The following is a 16,434-nucleotide window of genomic DNA, read 5'->3' as shown; positions in this document are numbered from 1 at the left end:
CCCAGCAATTTGGGAAGCTGAGGCAGGAGAATGGCAAGTTGGAGGCCAGTTTCAGCAATTTAGCAAGACCCTGTCTCAAAATAAAAAAGGACTGGGGATGTAATTCACTGGTTAATTCACTGGGTTCAATCCCTAATACTGTCAAAGAAAAAAAAAAAAAAAGAAAGAAAGAAAAAAAGAATCATAAGCATGTCTGCATCCCCAGTGCCTAGCACTTACTGAATTGGTTCATTCACTCAATCTATGTAAGGAGCGCTTTATTCGAGGCCAGGCTCTGACTTGCTGAGATGCTCTTGACCTTGCTAAATTGCTGAGACTGAGTTGGAACTTGCGACCCTGCCTCAGCCTCCCGAGCCGCTGACATCTCTCCCCTACGTTTTGGAGGCCAGTTTTCTGCCATTCTTGGGTCCAAGCCTTCTTTCCTGTCCTCCATTCATTTGCTCCTCCCGGTCTTCCAAGCTCTGGGAAAGCGGCCCTGCACTATCCTAGCCGCCCTTGCCTTGGGACTCTAGGTGCTCTCTCGCCCTCTCGTGGCCAGTTTTGATCCTGCATGGAAAAACAAGCCTAGAAAATTCTACTGGCAAAGTACTGGTATCCTGGCGCAGCATGAAGCACCTGTGATCCCAGCTAGAGAAGCTGAGGCAGGAGGATCGCTAGTTCGAGCTCAGCCTGAGCAACTTAGCGAGACCCTGTCTCAAAATTCTCCATGTGCCCCCCTGCTCCCCAAACACCACTCTAGATTTTTCTCTCTCTGATTTGGACCCTGGGAGTTTGCTCTGTTTATACTTCACCCACCAGCGACCTTTGACCTCCACTTTCTGGTTGGGTTCTGCAGATAAAAAGCATGACCAGGAAACTCAGGGGTGAGTGGAGAGAGTTGGAGGCATCTGTTTCCTGGACGCCACTCCCTGCTCCCTGCAGTAGCCACGGCCCCTTACTGCTCCTCTCCAAATGCTGGCTATCCCTGGGGTCTAGTAAGCAGCTCCATCCTGGTCCCTCTGCCCTAAGGGTGGTAAGGGCTTGGCTCTCACGGTGGTTGAACCACCCAGGGGGTTCTTTTGTGGGTTCCTCCACCTCATCCATTCCTCTAAAACTGTACCTCTACAATTGCTCCCAGTTAAATTCTTTGATGGGCTGATTTCCAGACTTAATCACAGCATAAACTTAGGACGAGCCCAGGAGAGAAGAGGGCCCTACGCCCACCCAAGAGCACTCAGAATTGCTCTTTAGCAGAGCTTGGAATGACCAATGGGTTACCAGGAGATGTCTGTGAGGCTTGAAGCTGGTGGGACTCATCATGACACTTCCCTTGAAGCTCTCCTTAACTGTCCCCAATCTGTAGATTTCTCCTATCCTTGGTTAACCCTCTCATGCTGTCTCCCTCAAGATCCCTGAAAGGAACTAGTGTGGTTCAGAGAGGTTAAGTCACTAATCCAAGGTCACACAGCAAATGATTATAATACTAACTCCCTTTTGTTGGTTTGCAGCTGTGACTCATTTATGTGGTGGTCTAGAACAGGCAAAACTAATCTCTGGCTTTAAAAAAAAAAAAATGCAGTTGCCTCTGGGGGAAGTAGAATGTTTTGCCTGAAAAGAACCATGAAACAATGTTCTGGGGTCATGGACTCATCTTGTCTTGATTTGGATGTTTAGTTTACACGGATGTTTCCATTTGTCAGGACTCGTGCTCTTCCTGTAATGTCTGGGTATTTTTATTCTAATTGAAAATTGGGGGCCCATGCTGTGCTGGATGCAGTGGCACATGCCCGTCATCCCTGCCTGGGAAACAGGCAGGAGGAGGGTAAGTTTGAGGCCAGTCTGGGCAACTGAGTGAGACCCTGTCTGAAAACCAAAAGGAGGAAGGGCTGAGATGCAGTTCAGTGGGGGAGCATCCCTGGGTTCCATCCTTTATACTCAAAAAGAAAACAAAATAAGGGCTAAGAGTGTGGGTCAGTGGTAACAGACACTGCCCAGCATCCGTGAGGCGGTGAGTTTGATCTCAGCACCACACACACACAAAGAAAGAGAAAAGAAAAGAAAACACACACACACTCACACACACTCACACCCACCCAAGAATTTTAAGTCTAATATTAGTCATTTTTAGGTCTGTATGACAGGTCTATCTACAAGTCCTTTGATGAATAACAAATTCTCACAACCAATTTTCTTCTTTCTTTTTTTTTTTTTTTCCGTACCAGGGATTGAACCCAGGGGCACTAAACTGAGCCACATCCCCAGCCCCTTTTATTTTTTATTTTGGGGTGGGGTCTCCCGAAATTGCTGAGGTTGGCTTGGAATTTGCTATCCTCCTGAGCGGCTTCGCAACCAATTTTTGAAGGACACAATCAGGGTAATGACGATAAGCAAATGTAGGTTGGTTTTTATTTTGTTGGTTTGTTTTGAGCACTTACCGTTAGAAATGTGTATCCCACACCTGTCATGTGCCGCTTACTCCAGACAACACACCCGCCAGTCAACAAACCAGGCACAAAATGGCACGCCCCCTAGTGGGGAGGCAGATCATGACAAAAACTGAAGTCCGCAGGGTGTTAGAGGGTGACAAGTCATAGGAGGGAAGGTGAAGCAGGGACGGGTGGGGTGCGCTGGGGCCTTGACCCTTCGAGAGAAGGGCTGCGGAGGACACAGGCCTGGGCAGGTCGCGAGCCTGAAGTCTGGCTAGGGAGCTGGTTGGAACTGAGCCCCAGGGCCCCTTCCAGGAGTGGCCCTGACTTCAAAGGTGGGAACCCGACAGGCCTCTTTGTCCTCTTTCTTGTGATGTGAGGGGGGCCACCCGAAGGTTAATGACTTAGGTCTGGGGGGTCTCCAAGGGAGGAAATGACTCCGCCCGGGTCAAGGCAGAGCTGCTGTCCCCCTGAGGGTTTGATAAAGTTGGAGGTGTGTTTGGAGAGAGGGTGACCACACGGTTAATAAGGTGGGGTGGGGGCTCCGGCTGGGGGCCTCGAGTGGTGGGGGTGTCCAGCGGCGGGCGCGGCTTCCCGGGACTGGAAGCCTTTGGTGGGGTGAAGCTCGGGGTTGAGGGGGTGCGGCAGGCGAAGGGTTAACGGGGGCGGACCTGGCGGGGCGGGGCCTGGGCCGGCGGCTGGGGCCGGAGACCCGGGGGAGTCGCCGCCGTCCTGCCCCGCGGGGGCGCCCGCTGGGTCCCCGCGCCGCCGTGGAGCGCGAGCCGCGCGCAGCGAGAGAGGCGCCGCCGGCCGCCCCGTCCAGCAGCCGCGCAGGTAGGCGCAGGTCCCGGCGCAGCCCCGCTCCTGGCTCTCGGTCCCTCGGGGCTCCCGCGCCGTCCCGGGCCCGCCCCTCTCGGGTGCCGCTGTCCCCGAGCCCCGCCGCCGGCTGCCGCCGGGACTGTCCCCATCGCCCGCCGGTGTCTGACGTCTCTGCGGCTCTGGTCCCCGGCCTCTGGGTGTGACTCGCCTTCTGTGTCTCTGCGCCTCTCTCTGCCCGTGTCTTTCTCTCTGCCTCTCTCCGCCGCCTGTCCCTCTCTGCCTGTGCGTGCCTTCTCCCTCGGTCCCTGTGGCCTCTGTCGCCCTGTCTTGCGGAGCGCTCCATCTCGGTGGACCTCTGCCTCTGCCTCCATCTCTCTCGGGATCAGAACACCTCTTGCCCTTGCCGCCCTGCCTCTGCGTCCCCCTCTCCGTTGCTGGGTGTCCTCACTGTCGTGCACCCACTTAGGGGCATCTTCAGCCCCCTGGTCATCTCCATTCAAATCCTAAGGCATCCTGGAACTTTCTGGGGAGCGGCTTGGGCCTCAGGTAGGGGGCAGTGGGATTGTGACACTGTGACCCCAGTGCCCCCTTCACAGTCACCCCACTGCCCCTGAGCTCCCACCCACTCCACCCTCTGATTTCAGGAATTCCTGGCTGAGGGGTGGACTTCCTCCCCCACTTCCTCCCTTCCAGGATTTGGCTGGGCGGCTCTTAACTCCTTCTGGTCTCTGCCTCACTCCCCTTCCCCTTAAACTGGACACCCCCACCCCAAAATCAGGCTGAAGGGCAGCTCTAGAATGTGAAGCGGTCTGTGTGTGCTCCTCACCTGCAGGAGTGCTCCCGTCCAATATGCACTGGGGAATCTGGGGACACAGATGGAGAAGAGGAGGGCCCCCTCTAGGGATCCCACCTGCCCCGCTCTACTGGATCCCACCAACAGGGCTCTTACCCATCTTGACTTCACATTTGGGGTGAGGATGGGAAGACTTTCCTTTTGGGGAGGAGATCCCAGTAGAAAAGGGTGAGAGAGATGTAGGGGGCTGGGACTCCCAGGACTCTGGGAATCATGTTAAGAAGACAAGATGTGGACTTCTTGGAATGGAAGGACCCAGGACACAAGAATCTTAGAGGGGAAGAGGAGGAATTTGCTATCCCTCAAGTCAAACATCTCAGGATAGTCCTATCATCTGTCCAAGTGGATTAGTGTTGAAATCTTGGCAGTGTTCCCAGCTGGGGGCTCTAAAGGGTCCTCAGATCCATCTAGGCCAAGCCCCTTCCCCATTTTACAGATGGAGAAACTGAGGCCTGAGAACAGACATCCCCACAGTGAGTCAGTGCCAGGCTGGGGGTGGGAACAGTGTTCAACTGAAGCCCAAATCCGGAGACCTGGCTTTCTTTGCCCAAATCCAGAGAGTTGGCTTCTTTTACTGCTACTAATTCGGATTAATTTGGGGAACGAGGTCTTGGCAGTAAGGAGGGAGGGGTGTCAGGGTGAGCCTGAATGGCCATAGTCCAAAAGGGAGGGTTTCAGGAGCAGAGAAAAGAAAACATTTCCATATTTCCGACACCATGCTGGTGGGGACAGAGAGAGGCCAGCGGTGGCTTGGGTTTCAGGAGAGGTGGGGAGTGGGGATCCACTCCGTCTGTCCTGACCCTCCCCACGAAGCCCACTGTGCCCTTGGGACAGGGCCTGTAATTTGGTTTGTGTCTAGACAAATAATAACTCAGCTGGAGCGCGCAGGGAGGGACGAGGGGAGCCCGCCGAGCTAGGGTAGGGAGGCGGCCGCGCTCCGTGTTCCCTGGGGGTGAGAATTTAGGGGCTGGCGGAGGTGGCCACGCACGCCCGGCCCTGGAATTGGCGTCTTAGACTCTTGCAGTCTTGGTGTTCAGGCTGCTGGAAGGTTAAAAAAACGGAACAGGTAAGAGGGGAAAAAGAGAGGAAGTGGGGCTCACCTATTTAGAGTATGTTCCCATTTCTGTAAAAAATAAAAGGGAAATGCGTATTCATGTTTGCTGGGCAAAGATAAAAATCACCGAGGGTTTAATAATAGATTATGAAAGTCATAGAATTTTTAAAAAAATCATAGAGTTCTAACAATAGAACTTCAGAATCTTGGAATGCGAGCGTCCTGGAATATTGGAAACTTAGAAGGGCGCGCTCACAAAGCCGCCGCGATAATAATAACAGCATAGGGAGAGCGAAGGCTCTGGAATGTTATAATAGAACATTAAGCCGAGAACTGGGCTGAAGATAGAACCCGAGGATCTGAGGACCGCTGGGCTCTAGAACATCAGAGGGGTACATCTGAGCAAGCTAGTGCCCCTGCTGGGTAGGGTGGGAACAGGGGCGGGAGAGGCCCCCCCAGGTAGAAATGGGGAAACTGAGGCCCAGCGGGGCGGTTGGGGTGGCCTGACTGTCCCCTGGTTTCCGCCAACCGGCCGCCAGGGCACCAGGTGGGGAGCGAGGCTCAGTGATCACATTTCGTCCCTAATGAGCAGACCGGAGCTGGCCAGTCCCCTGGGGCTGCTGGGGGAGGGGGTAAGCAGGAGCCCACAGAGGAGGCAAAGGGGGGAGCCGGCCCCATGGCTTCGGGGACAAGGCTGGTGAGTGCGCAGAGGGTTGCAGGGGGCTGGGGGGTGCGTCACTTCTTCCTCTTGTCCCCTCCACCCTCCAAGTCCTTGAGCTTCCTGGACGAGGGGATGTCTGGCCAGGCCCGGGACTTATTTGGCCTTACAGGGGAGTCCAGGGGTCAAATCAGTCTTCCCTGTCCCCCAATATCACTCCACATGAGTTTCTCTCTCTTGCTCTTCTGTAAGGGGACAGCGGGGACCAAGTTGGGGTGGGGTCTGTGGGAAACTTCCTGTGGGCTGTGAGATTTGGGGTTTACCTTCCCAACAAAGCTTGAACAGGGGAGGTGACAGATTTCAGCCCAAGAGGGTCTTGACCCCAAGGCTGAGCAGGTGAGGAAGGGCCCCCTGGGACACTTGCTTTTCTTGTGGTGAGAAGACCCATATTTTCCAGAAGATTCTCAAAGGGGTCTGAGACTCCCTCCCTCCCCAAAAATGTGAAAAATGACAGAAATGCAGAAAGTGAGGAGAGAAAACCATTTAGGAAGGGGAAGTGCTTAACTGTCCTGTGGGCCTCAGTTTCCCCATCTGAACCAGGAAGGGGTCAGAAATAGCTATGCACCCTGGTTGTCACCTACAGGCCTGTGGCGTTGTGGAATTCTAAGGTCTGACAGTCTTTGCTGACGTTAGGGAGTTTAAAAATGGTGGGCAGATGTTGGGTGGGGAAGGAGAGAGGGTTGACTTGGAACGCCCCTCCCCCTGCCCAGCACCCCCAAGATGCAGGTGGGCTGGGGAAAGGGAGGGGTGGGTGCCAGTCTGGCTCCCTAGGAGGAAATCAGCAATGGGAAATGTATTTCCTCCGACTGCCGGAAATAAGTCTCCCGCCTGTGTCCCTGTCCAGTCTCAGAGCCCTGGGGTCTAGAGAGGGTGGGGCGGGGGAGCCCCCTCTCCTGCGGGTGTCTCCTGCCATTACCAACGGGTTCACACCCCTCTCAGTTCTCCAGGGCCCATGGGGTGAAAATTGTTCCCACACTGCACACCATGGCCGATAGAACGTTCTACCATGGATTTTCACATGGTTAGTCTCAAGCTTGTGTCCCCTTTTGCAAAAGGAGACACTGAGGCTCCTGAAGGAAAAGAAGTTCCATCATGTCACAGGGGGAAGGAGGGAGAAATCAGGGGCCAGCGAGAGGGGCAACCCAGGGGCAGAGAGGCAGAGAAAGGGAACTGAGGAGTGAAAGTGTTCCCAGCGACTTTGGGTGTGAGGCTTCAACAGAGGGGAGGGACTGGACTATACTGGTCTAGTCAGCAACAACCCCGCCCTGCCCACTGTCCGTGCCACAGGACTTAGAAGCCTCTGTCCTGAGTCTGAGGACCCCACAGGGGGCAGGAGTTACTGAGCAGGGCTCAGCCCTGACCTTTCCAAGTCAATCAGGAAGCGGATAGATCCTGCCCTTTCCCTCCAGCTCCCTTCCCCAGGACCCCGGCAGGGACTCCTCTGAGCCTGGGATGCAGCCTCACTGGGGAGGATAGGGAGGTGTGGTGGGGGAGGGGTTAACCAGCACAGGGTTCCTCCTCAGGGCCTCTGGCCTCTGCAGAGCTTCTGGAATGGCTTCTGTGAGCACTTATGGAGCACTTACTGTATGCTGGGCCTCTCCTGGGTGCTGACCCACAAGGTCCCTGCCCTCCCGGAAGGCCCATCCTAGACAGATGGACAGATGTAAACAAACCAGCCATAGTAGATGACAGGAGAGGGTCCTGGGGAGGTGGGGACATGACCTCAGAGGGTGAACAGACAGGGAGGCAGCTGGAGGAAGCACCAGACAGACAGAGGGGAGAGAAGTGGAAAGGTCTTGAGGCTGGGAGGAGGGTCCTGGAGGAGGCGGGACTAGAGAAGGGGGCAGGGGGCTGGCACAGGGGCCAGGAGTTTGGATTTTACTGCAAGTCCAATGGGAAGGGTTTCAAGCAGAAAAGTGGCAGGTGCTGGTTTCCATGTTACCAAGGTCTTTCAGGGGCTGGGCTGGGGCTGAGTGGTGGAGCACTTGCCTCGCCCATGTGAGGCACTAGGTTTGATGTTCAGCACCACATAAAAATAAATAAATGGAGGTACTGTGTCCATCTACAACTAAAAAAATATTCAAACAAAAAACGTCCTTCCGGCTGCCATGTGGGAGGTAGTTGAGGTTGAGGCAGAATGGCAGTCAGGAACAGGGGTGATGATGCTGGTGGCACAGGGCTGACGAGGACTCAGGAATCAATCAGGAAGTGAGCATCAGGGAGGTCCCCAGGGCCCTACTGTCTGGTCATCCCTTCCCCTCACTGGGCCTCAGTTTCCTCCTCTGTCCAGTGGAGGACTCAACCAGGGGGTGAGTGGTGGTTTTTTTTTTTTTTGTTTGTTTGTTTTGTTTTGTTTTGTTTTTGGTACTGGGATTGAACCCAGGGGCACTTACAACCATCGAGTCACATCCCCAGCCCTGTTTTGTATTTTATTTAGAGACAGGGTCTCACTGAGTTGCTTAGTGTCTCACTAAGTTGCTGAGGCTGGCTTTGAACTCAAGATCCTCCTGCCTCAGCCTACAGAGCCGCTGGGATTACAGGCGTGAGCCACCACCCCTGCTAACCAGTGGTTTCCCAAGTGTGTCCTGGGGATTCTTCAGAGGTGGCCTCCTGCTTCCACCTCATTTCATCCAGAGCACAAAGCAATTTTTTCTTTCGCTGTCTTCGATTGGTTTACAATTAGGATTGTTTTTTCACATTCGAAAAAAATTAAAGCGGTACAGACCCAGACCCCTCAAAGGGAAGGCTTCCAAAGGTGCCTATGACGCAGGACATCACTGCCCTTCTCTCTGGGGCTGATGATGGTCAGGGACTTGGTCTGTGACTGTCCTTTGCCTTATGGCTGTGGGTCTTCCCAGAACCAAGGAGATGATGGCCTGTTTCTCCCTTGAGAAGATGGGAGAGGAGAGGCAGTGAGGGATGTGCTCCCTGAGAGAGAGGGGACAGCTGGCTTCCCCTTGCTCCTGACCCTAACCTTGATCAAGTCCAGCAGCTCCTCCTCCTTGTCCCTCCCTCAGCCCTCTGCCACCGTTCCCAGCACTGTCCGCCCAGGGTCCCTTTCTATCCACGTTCTGGAAACAAAACAAATTGTAAAAATTGGCCAGCGGGCTGAGAACAGATCCCCTCGCCCCTCCTCCCTCATCAGGACCTTGGACAGGCCTCCAAGTGACTCAGTGCCTCAGTTTGTCAAAAAGGGAGAACGCCTATTTCCCTTGGGCAGTTCTCCAAAATTTTAATGAAATCATGAGGGAAGGGCTTGGACCAGGGCCTGCGTGTGGCTCTTCTTATGCCACTGCCATTGCTGTCAAGAATGGGGTGCCCTTCCTGCGTCCCAGAACCAAAACATGGGGTGCCCTGACACTGCAGTCCATAAATATGTATACCTGTGTAATTGAAAATAAAACAAAACTTAAGAAGAAAAAAAGGACAAGGTACCTCGGTCAGGGCTGGGAGGCTGGTCCCAGCCCCGGTTCCTTCGCTGCCCTGCTGTGCAACCTTAGGGGGTGATGCCCCTCGGGACCCCTTCTCTTACCTATGAAGTGACAGGGTTAGACTAGTCCAGTGTTTCCTGAAGCATAATATGATACATGTGCCTAATTTGCAGCCTCTGAGAGAAAGTTCTAGAATCTGAATTGGACTTCATTTGAATATCTCTTTGGGGTCTGGGGGAGATATCTGGCTCCTCAAATTAGTATTTTTTGCCATCTGTTGCTTAGGATGGGGTCCAGGCCTGCGTTGTCCTGGGTCTGCCTTCCATGTGCCGGAATTGGGGAGGGGGTGGGGGAAGTGGGTGGGAACTCCCCAGTGCCTCCATCCACTCCTGAGGTAGCATGGCTTCATCCCAACCCCTCACCAGATGGGACCAAGCTGGAGTCCCTCCCCTGCCCCACCACCCTCCTCTGACTGGCCCTCCTCTCCTTCCTGTTCCTAGCAGCCCATCCCACCGGCCCACTCGCAAAGGACACCTGCTTTTCTGGGATCCTCTACTTTTTGGTGACCATACCTATTTCCTTATTTCATGTAGGATCCCGGGAGACGACAGCACTCCTGCCGGCACCACCTCATCTTCTCCATACTCCCTGTCTGTCCTATGTCAAAGCCGGTCCGTGTATTTCCTGTGCCTTCTAAAACATTCCATTCTACCAGTACTTTGACATGGCTACCCTTAACTTCCTAGGTCCTCTATAAGCATCATGCTCTCACCACCAACCGTGGATGCCATCACCTCCTCCATGACCTCTTCCCCTGCCCAATTTTCCCCCTAGCCCAGACTTCCTTATTTATGCCCTGGTTGGTTCCACAAACACCCCTGTGATAGACCTCTATTAATCCCACCATCCCCAAATCTTCCTTTTGCGGTAGTCCCACCCCTCCGGTGACCCTCTTCCTCACAAGCTCTCTCCTTCCCCGCCCAGCCTGCCTCCACTTCCTCTCTTCTCGGTGGAGAGTCTCCCACAATGTTCCCCTGAGCCTCCAAGGAGGGGGCTCAGGGGGCCCCATGGCCTCCCGCCCCCCGTGGCCCGGTAGCCCCTGTGGGCCAGGGGAAGTGCCTCGGAAGCCCCGGTGCCGAGCATGGGCAACCGCACGTGGGAGGGCTGCCACGTGGACTCGCGTGTGGACCACCTCTTCCCGCCATCCCTCTACATCTTCGTCATCGGCGTGGGGCTGCCCACCAACTGCCTGGCGCTGTGGGCGGCCTACCGCCAGGTGCGGCAGCGCAACGAGCTGGGCGTCTACCTGATGAACCTCAGCATCGCCGACCTGCTCTACATCTGCACGCTGCCGCTCTGGGTCGACTACTTCCTGCACCACGACAACTGGATCCACGGGCCCGGCTCCTGCAAGCTCTTCGGCTTCATCTTCTACACCAACATCTACATCAGCATCGCCTTCCTCTGCTGCATCTCTGTGGACCGCTACCTGGCCGTCGCCCACCCGCTGCGGTTCGCCCGGCTGCGCCGTGTCAAGACGGCCGTGGCCGTGAGCTCCGTGGTCTGGGCCACCGAGCTGGGCGCCAACTCGGCGCCCCTGTTCCACGACGAGCTCTTCCGCGACCGCTACAACCACACCTTCTGCTTCGAGAAGTTCCCCATGGAAGGCTGGGTGGCCTGGATGAACCTCTACCGGGTCTTCGTGGGCTTCCTCTTCCCCTGGGCGCTCATGCTGCTGTCCTACCGCGGCATCCTGCGGGCGGTGAGGGGCAGCGTGTCCACCGAGCGCCAGGAGAAGGCCAAGATCAAGCGGCTGGCGCTCAGCCTCATCGCCATCGTGCTGGTCTGCTTCGCGCCCTACCACGTGCTCCTGCTGTCGCGCAGCGCCGTCTACCTGGGCCGCCCCTGGGACTGCGGCTTCGAGGAGCGCGTCTTCTCCGCGTACCACAGCTCGCTGGCCTTCACCAGCCTCAACTGCGTGGCCGACCCCATCCTCTACTGCCTCGTCAACGAGGGCGCCCGCAGCGATGTGGCCAAGGCCCTGCACAACCTGCTCCGCTTCCTGGCCAGTGACAAGCCCCAGGAGATGGCCAACGCCTCTCTCACGCTGGAGACCCCACTCACTTCCAAGAGGAGCAGCGTGGCCAAGGCCATGGCGGCCACCTGGGCGGCAGTTCCGCCCTCCCAGGGGGACCAGGTACAGCTGAAGGTGCTGCTGCCAGCACAGTGAACCTGGGTTGGGCAGAGCCCCATCCTCGGGTCTCCTCCCAGGCCCCTCCACCCTGTTTCTGGTGTATGCAAATTGTATGTAAATAAGGCCGTGTTAATATTCATAAGAATACAAGAAAATAGGAAAAGAGCGAAGTTGGTGTGTCACTGGTCAACCATCCCCCCACTCTGTGACCCCCTAACAATTCCATTTAACTGTCCCCAGCCCTATGCTGGGCAGTGCTGGTGAACAGCAGTGACCCTTGTCCTCATGGACTCTCAGACCCTGCCACCAGGGTCTTGAATGGCTTCCTGGAGAAGGGGGTAGGTAAATTAAGTCAAATATTTGGTTTTCAAAAGGTGAAGACAAAAAGAAGAAAATTAGGATTATTTCCAATAAACAAAGTAAACACCTGTGACTCAAGGGGAAGATGGAAGGAGAAATAGACTGACTGTATAGTCATCACCTTCACCCGTGGGACACTTCCTGCCCCCTGGTCATATCACGGAGATAGTGACAGGCTAACTGAGATTCTAGATAAACTGCATTCTCCGAGTCAGGACTGAGGATGAGGAGGAGGAATGTCAGAAACCAAGTGAAGGGCAACCAGGGTGGACTGCCTGGAGGTGGCATGAGCAGCACAGGCTTGGGCAGGAGGCTTCAGAGGAGTAAGAGTACATTCATCCATTCATTCCATAGCGATCTATGCCTGGCTCTGTGCTGAGGCCGGCTGGGGATACAGCAATGACAAAGACAACCCTGGCCCTGCCTGCCCTCATGGGGCTCGGGATAAACGAGTACAAAAATAAGGATAAGCCAGGCACGGTGGCACATGTCTGTAGTCCTAGCTACTTGGGAGGCTAGGGCAGGAGGATTGCTTGGGCCCAGGATTGGAGACCAGCCTGGACAACATAGCAAAACCATATGTTGAAAAACACCACCGCCACCAAAGAAATAAATGCCCGCTGAAGCATGGTGGTGAAGGTCTCCAATTGCAGCTATGCTGGAGGCTGAGGCAGGAAGACAGCAAGTCCAAGGCCAGTCTGGGCAATTTAGTGAATTTAGTGAGACCCTGTCTGGAATCAAAAAAAAAAAAAAAAAAAAAAAAGGGCTGGGGTGTAGCTCAGTATAGCACACTTGCCTAGGATGCAAGACCCTCGATTTGATCCCCATACTGAAAAGTTTGGAATTGCTAAATGGAAAGGTGAAGAATAAAGCCAGTTGAAGGGGTAGAGAGTGACTGGGAATCTGATCTAGATAAGGGGACAGGAGGGCTCACTGAGGAGGCCCATGAGCAAAGACCTGAGGGAAGTGAGACGGTCAGCCCTGTGGGAAGAACATTCCAGACAGAAGGAAGAGCGAGTCACAGGCCCTGGGCTAAGAGCGGCTGGATTTTGAGGGACTGTAGCTATAGCAGTGTGGCTGCAGGGCAAGGCGGGCAAGAGGAATGCGTGATGAGATGGAGGGCACAGGCCGTTCACGCCGGGCCACGAGTCTCCACGAGGACTCCCTCTCACTCAGTGGGAGCCACAAGGGGGCTCTCAGCAGGGGACTGGTGTGATTTGACCCAGGTTGGGGTCCTGCTGGCTGCTGCATGGAGAACAGAATGTGAGGCAGGGGCAAAGGCAGAAGCCAGGGGCCCAGGGAGGAGGTGAGTGCAGACTCTCGGCAGGAGATGTCAGCGCCGGGCAGAGAGGTGGCAGGGTGGTGGACTGAAGGAGGAGCAGTGGTCACTTTAGGGTTAATTTTGAAGGAGTACTTGGATGGAAGAAGTGCTCAGGCCTGCGGGGTTATGTAATGTGAGCACCTCGCCCGTTCTGGGAAAAGGGTATCCCAGAGACCTGAGCAGAAAGGGCCTCTGGGAATGATCCCAGGCCCCAGTCCAAGGCAGCGAGTGGAGAGGCTGGGCCAGGGGTCCAAGGTCTTGTGGCCAGTGAGTCAGTGCTGGGGCCATCCTGGACTCCCTCTCCCCTCCCCATTTCAGCATCTGTTCCCACGCCCCAGGGTGGCCAGAGCTGCCTGCCCCAGCTGATGGTGTCCCTCTTCCTCCTCTGGCCTCAGGGGTCACTAAGAATGACTGTCATCCTATAACCAGGCTGGAGAGGAGGAAGCAGTGGCTTTGACAGGCTTGGTCCCTCCCAAGAGAGCTTTCTCACTTCCTTCTCCCCACGGGTGTGTGAACAGGCTCCTGAGATGTGAGGATCCCCCTACACACACCCTTGCCCCAGAAGTTTCCAGAAGAGGTTCCTGGAAACCCTTTGAGGAGAGAGAGGGGAATGAACCTAATGAGGAAACGTGGAGGGCCTAGGTGGAGTCGGGGGTGAGGGGTGCCCGGAGCTGCAGGGAGTTGGGTCTTGGTGTTGGGGGGTATCATGAGGGAGGGCTTTCCACCTGTCCCATCACCATGAAGCTGCTGGTACGGAGAAGCAGGGGCTGGGAACTTCTCCAACACATTTCCTAGGAGAATCAGGCAGAAGCCTCAGCACCCCTCTCCCACCAAAGGCTCATTCCCATTCAGTCAGTACATTTTTTTGAGCTCCTGCTATGTGCCAGACACTGTCCTAAGAGGTAAGGAAATAGTTGATTATAAACAAAGAGTCATGAACAAGTCTGGAAGTTTCCAATCCCATTATCGGGCTTCTTAGTCCACTATAAGTTCCTTGGGCCCCAGGCTAACACCCCCAGAGACCAGAAGGTGGTCTTGGGCTGTGACTGAAGAAATCCCAGTCTGAGCTCCACCCTGATCATCCTATGGAACTCTGGGCAAATTCTTTCCATTCTCTGGCCTTGGTTGGCCAGTCTGTAAAATAGGAAGAGGGCTGGTCCCAAGTGGATGATGGGCCTTAAATAGCCTCAGCTCCCTCACAATTTTGGTTCAGAAGGGATGCTGGGAAGGGTTGTTTTTATGGAGTCCACATTCTTCATTTAGAGTGTCTGGGTTTACACAGTGCCACCATTACAAATGGCAGGAACTTGACAGCAGCTCAGGGAGTCAGAGTGGATGCTGGGGAAAGCTGGAGGGCCCCCGACTATTCTGAAGGGTTTCCTCTTCTCTGTCCTTCTGCCTCTCCAGACAATCGCTCAACTACCCACCAGCACTCCACCATCCGGGAATTTCTATCAACCCCTTCCTGACCTTGTTTATATGATTTTGCTCCCTGGTGAGCAAGGGAGGACAGTCTGGGACATGTCCTTAAACTCCTTCCTGAGCCATTTCCCTGGGGACCCTCACCCTCCAAAGGAGGAAGCGGGGCTGCTTGAGAACGGGTTTTATTAGCCAAGACGCTGCCAGCAACTCGGCAGGGTGAGAGACCTTGCGCTACCCTCTGCCCATCTCCGGGCCTCGGTCTCTTTGGTCTCGGTCTCTTTGTCGGTTGCCTGGGGAAGGGATGGAGTAGCGATCTGCTTCTGGGTGTGGAATGCCCCTCAGGCCGGAGTCATCGGTAATGCTCATACCCCTATGGGCAATAAGGGCTGCTTACTGAGTACCTTCTATGTCTCTGGCACCATTTAAAAGCACTTAATGTGACTCACTACTACGTTTTATACTCAAGATTCGCATATAAGCCTCATAATAATCTAATAAGGCAAGTGCTATTGGGTCCCATTATGTAAACAGGAACACTGATGTTCAGAAAGGTTAAGTCCCTCCTTCATTATCACACAGCAACTAAACGCAGAGCCTGGGATCCCAAGGTTCGTGTAATTACTCTGCCAGTTTCCTCTCTTACTCCCAGTGAGGGCTCTAACCTGCCGAGGACGACGTAATTAGGCTCATTACACCTAATTAGGACTTATTAAGAGCCTTCTTTGGGCGAGGAAGGTTCCTCACTACGTGACATCACGCAAGAGCGCGGTGACATCACACCACGCAGGATTAAGAATCCATTCACGTTCCCGCGAGGAGCCGTTTAACGGCACCGCCCCCGGACGCCTCATTTCCGCCAAAATTTACATATTCAATAAACGGACGTCGGGGCGGTAGCATCGACGTGGTGACGTCACGGAGCGCCCTTGCAGTTACCCCGGAGCGTGCGTACGCACGTACGAAAGCACGCACGGCCACGGGAGGGCGGGGGAGGAGTGGAGAGGTCGGAGGCGCCCCGCCCAGTCAGCAAGGTTGCGCGTGCCCAGTGCGACCGCCAAGATGGTGGTAGGCGCGTTCCCCATGGCGAAGCTGCTATACCTGGGCATCCGGCAGGTCAGCAAGCCGCTTGCCAACCGCATTAAGGAGGCTGCCCGCCGAAGCGAGTTCTTCAAGACCTATATCTGCCTTCCGCCAGCTCAGCGTGAGTCTGACCCCACGTCCCTCCAACCTTTCCACTTCCCGACCTCTCTCAGGTGGTTGTTCAGGGGATGGACTTCTGTCCATGACCAGTCACAGCCCGAACCGGCAAAGTCCTATAGCCAATAGGGAGGGCCTCTGTGAGAGGGACGTGGTGGTAACCCAATGGTGAGGACGGGCCTGGAGTAAGGGGTGGGCAGGGGCGTCGCCGCGCGAGTTTGGAATGTCAGCCAATAGAGGAAGAAGCTGGGAGACTGACGTCAAGACGATCCAATAGTATGGGGAATGGGAGTAATTTGGGCGGGGCTTCCCAGGGCTGAGAGGAGCTAGGGGCAGGTCTAAGGGGAAACCCGACTGGGGTCCTTGGCCAAGCCATCCTTCGGTGACTTTGCTCCCAGAGCTTCACACCAGGCCTTAATTTCCCTTCTGCCCTTGAGGTGGGAAGTGCTTATATATCACCCACTTAGAACGTCGGCGTGCTCTAGTGTTACTCCGGAGAACAGGCCTAATTAGAGGCTTGGTGGTGGTGGGTTGAAATCTGGAGTTTGGAGATTTGATTTAAATCTGGCAAAAGGGGAATTTAAACCAGTGTGGACATTCATGCGTATATTCATTAATTCACCGATGTACCATCCATTCATTCAGTACACAGACTGTGCA

At 54.9% G+C, this 16,434-nt stretch overlaps 2 protein-coding genes across 5 annotated transcripts in view; both read left to right on the top strand.

The window, feature by feature from the left end:
* The first annotated feature begins 2,719 nt into the window (after positions 1 to 2,719).
* Gpr4 (G protein-coupled receptor 4) lies at positions 2,720 to 11,654 on the top strand. 4 transcript variants are annotated; one of them, XM_047529073.1, is made up of 2 exons: positions 2,720 to 2,740; positions 9,874 to 11,654. In XM_047529073.1, exon 2 carries the CDS (start codon positions 10,422 to 10,424, stop codon positions 11,508 to 11,510), a length of 1,089 nt encoding a protein of 362 aa, XP_047385029.1. In that variant the 5' UTR covers positions 2,720 to 2,740; positions 9,874 to 10,421; the 3' UTR covers positions 11,511 to 11,654. The 4 variants fall into 4 exon arrangements, with proteins under 4 accessions (XP_047385029.1, XP_047385027.1, XP_047385030.1 ...); XM_047529071.1 differs by lacking the exon at positions 2,720 to 2,740 and adding an exon at positions 3,128 to 3,239; XM_047529074.1 differs by lacking the exon at positions 2,720 to 2,740 and adding an exon at positions 3,177 to 3,239 and having other exon boundaries at positions 10,265 to 11,654.
* A 3,902-nt stretch (positions 11,655 to 15,556) lies between these two features.
* Positions 15,557 to 16,434, top strand: part of LOC124967458 (optic atrophy 3 protein) — a 38,251-nt gene continuing 37,373 nt past the window's right edge. The window contains exon 1 of the mRNA XM_047529773.1: positions 15,557 to 15,778. Coding sequence (XP_047385729.1) covers positions 15,637 to 15,778 — 142 coding nt within the window. The 5' untranslated portion in view covers positions 15,557 to 15,636. The remainder of the gene's footprint in view (positions 15,779 to 16,434) is intronic.

Source organism: Sciurus carolinensis, chromosome 16 (genome assembly GCF_902686445.1).
Source record: "Sciurus carolinensis chromosome 16, mSciCar1.2, whole genome shotgun sequence".
Classification (NCBI taxonomy): domain Eukaryota; kingdom Metazoa; phylum Chordata; class Mammalia; order Rodentia; family Sciuridae; genus Sciurus; species Sciurus carolinensis.
This window is presented reverse-complemented; position numbering and strand designations above follow the sequence as displayed.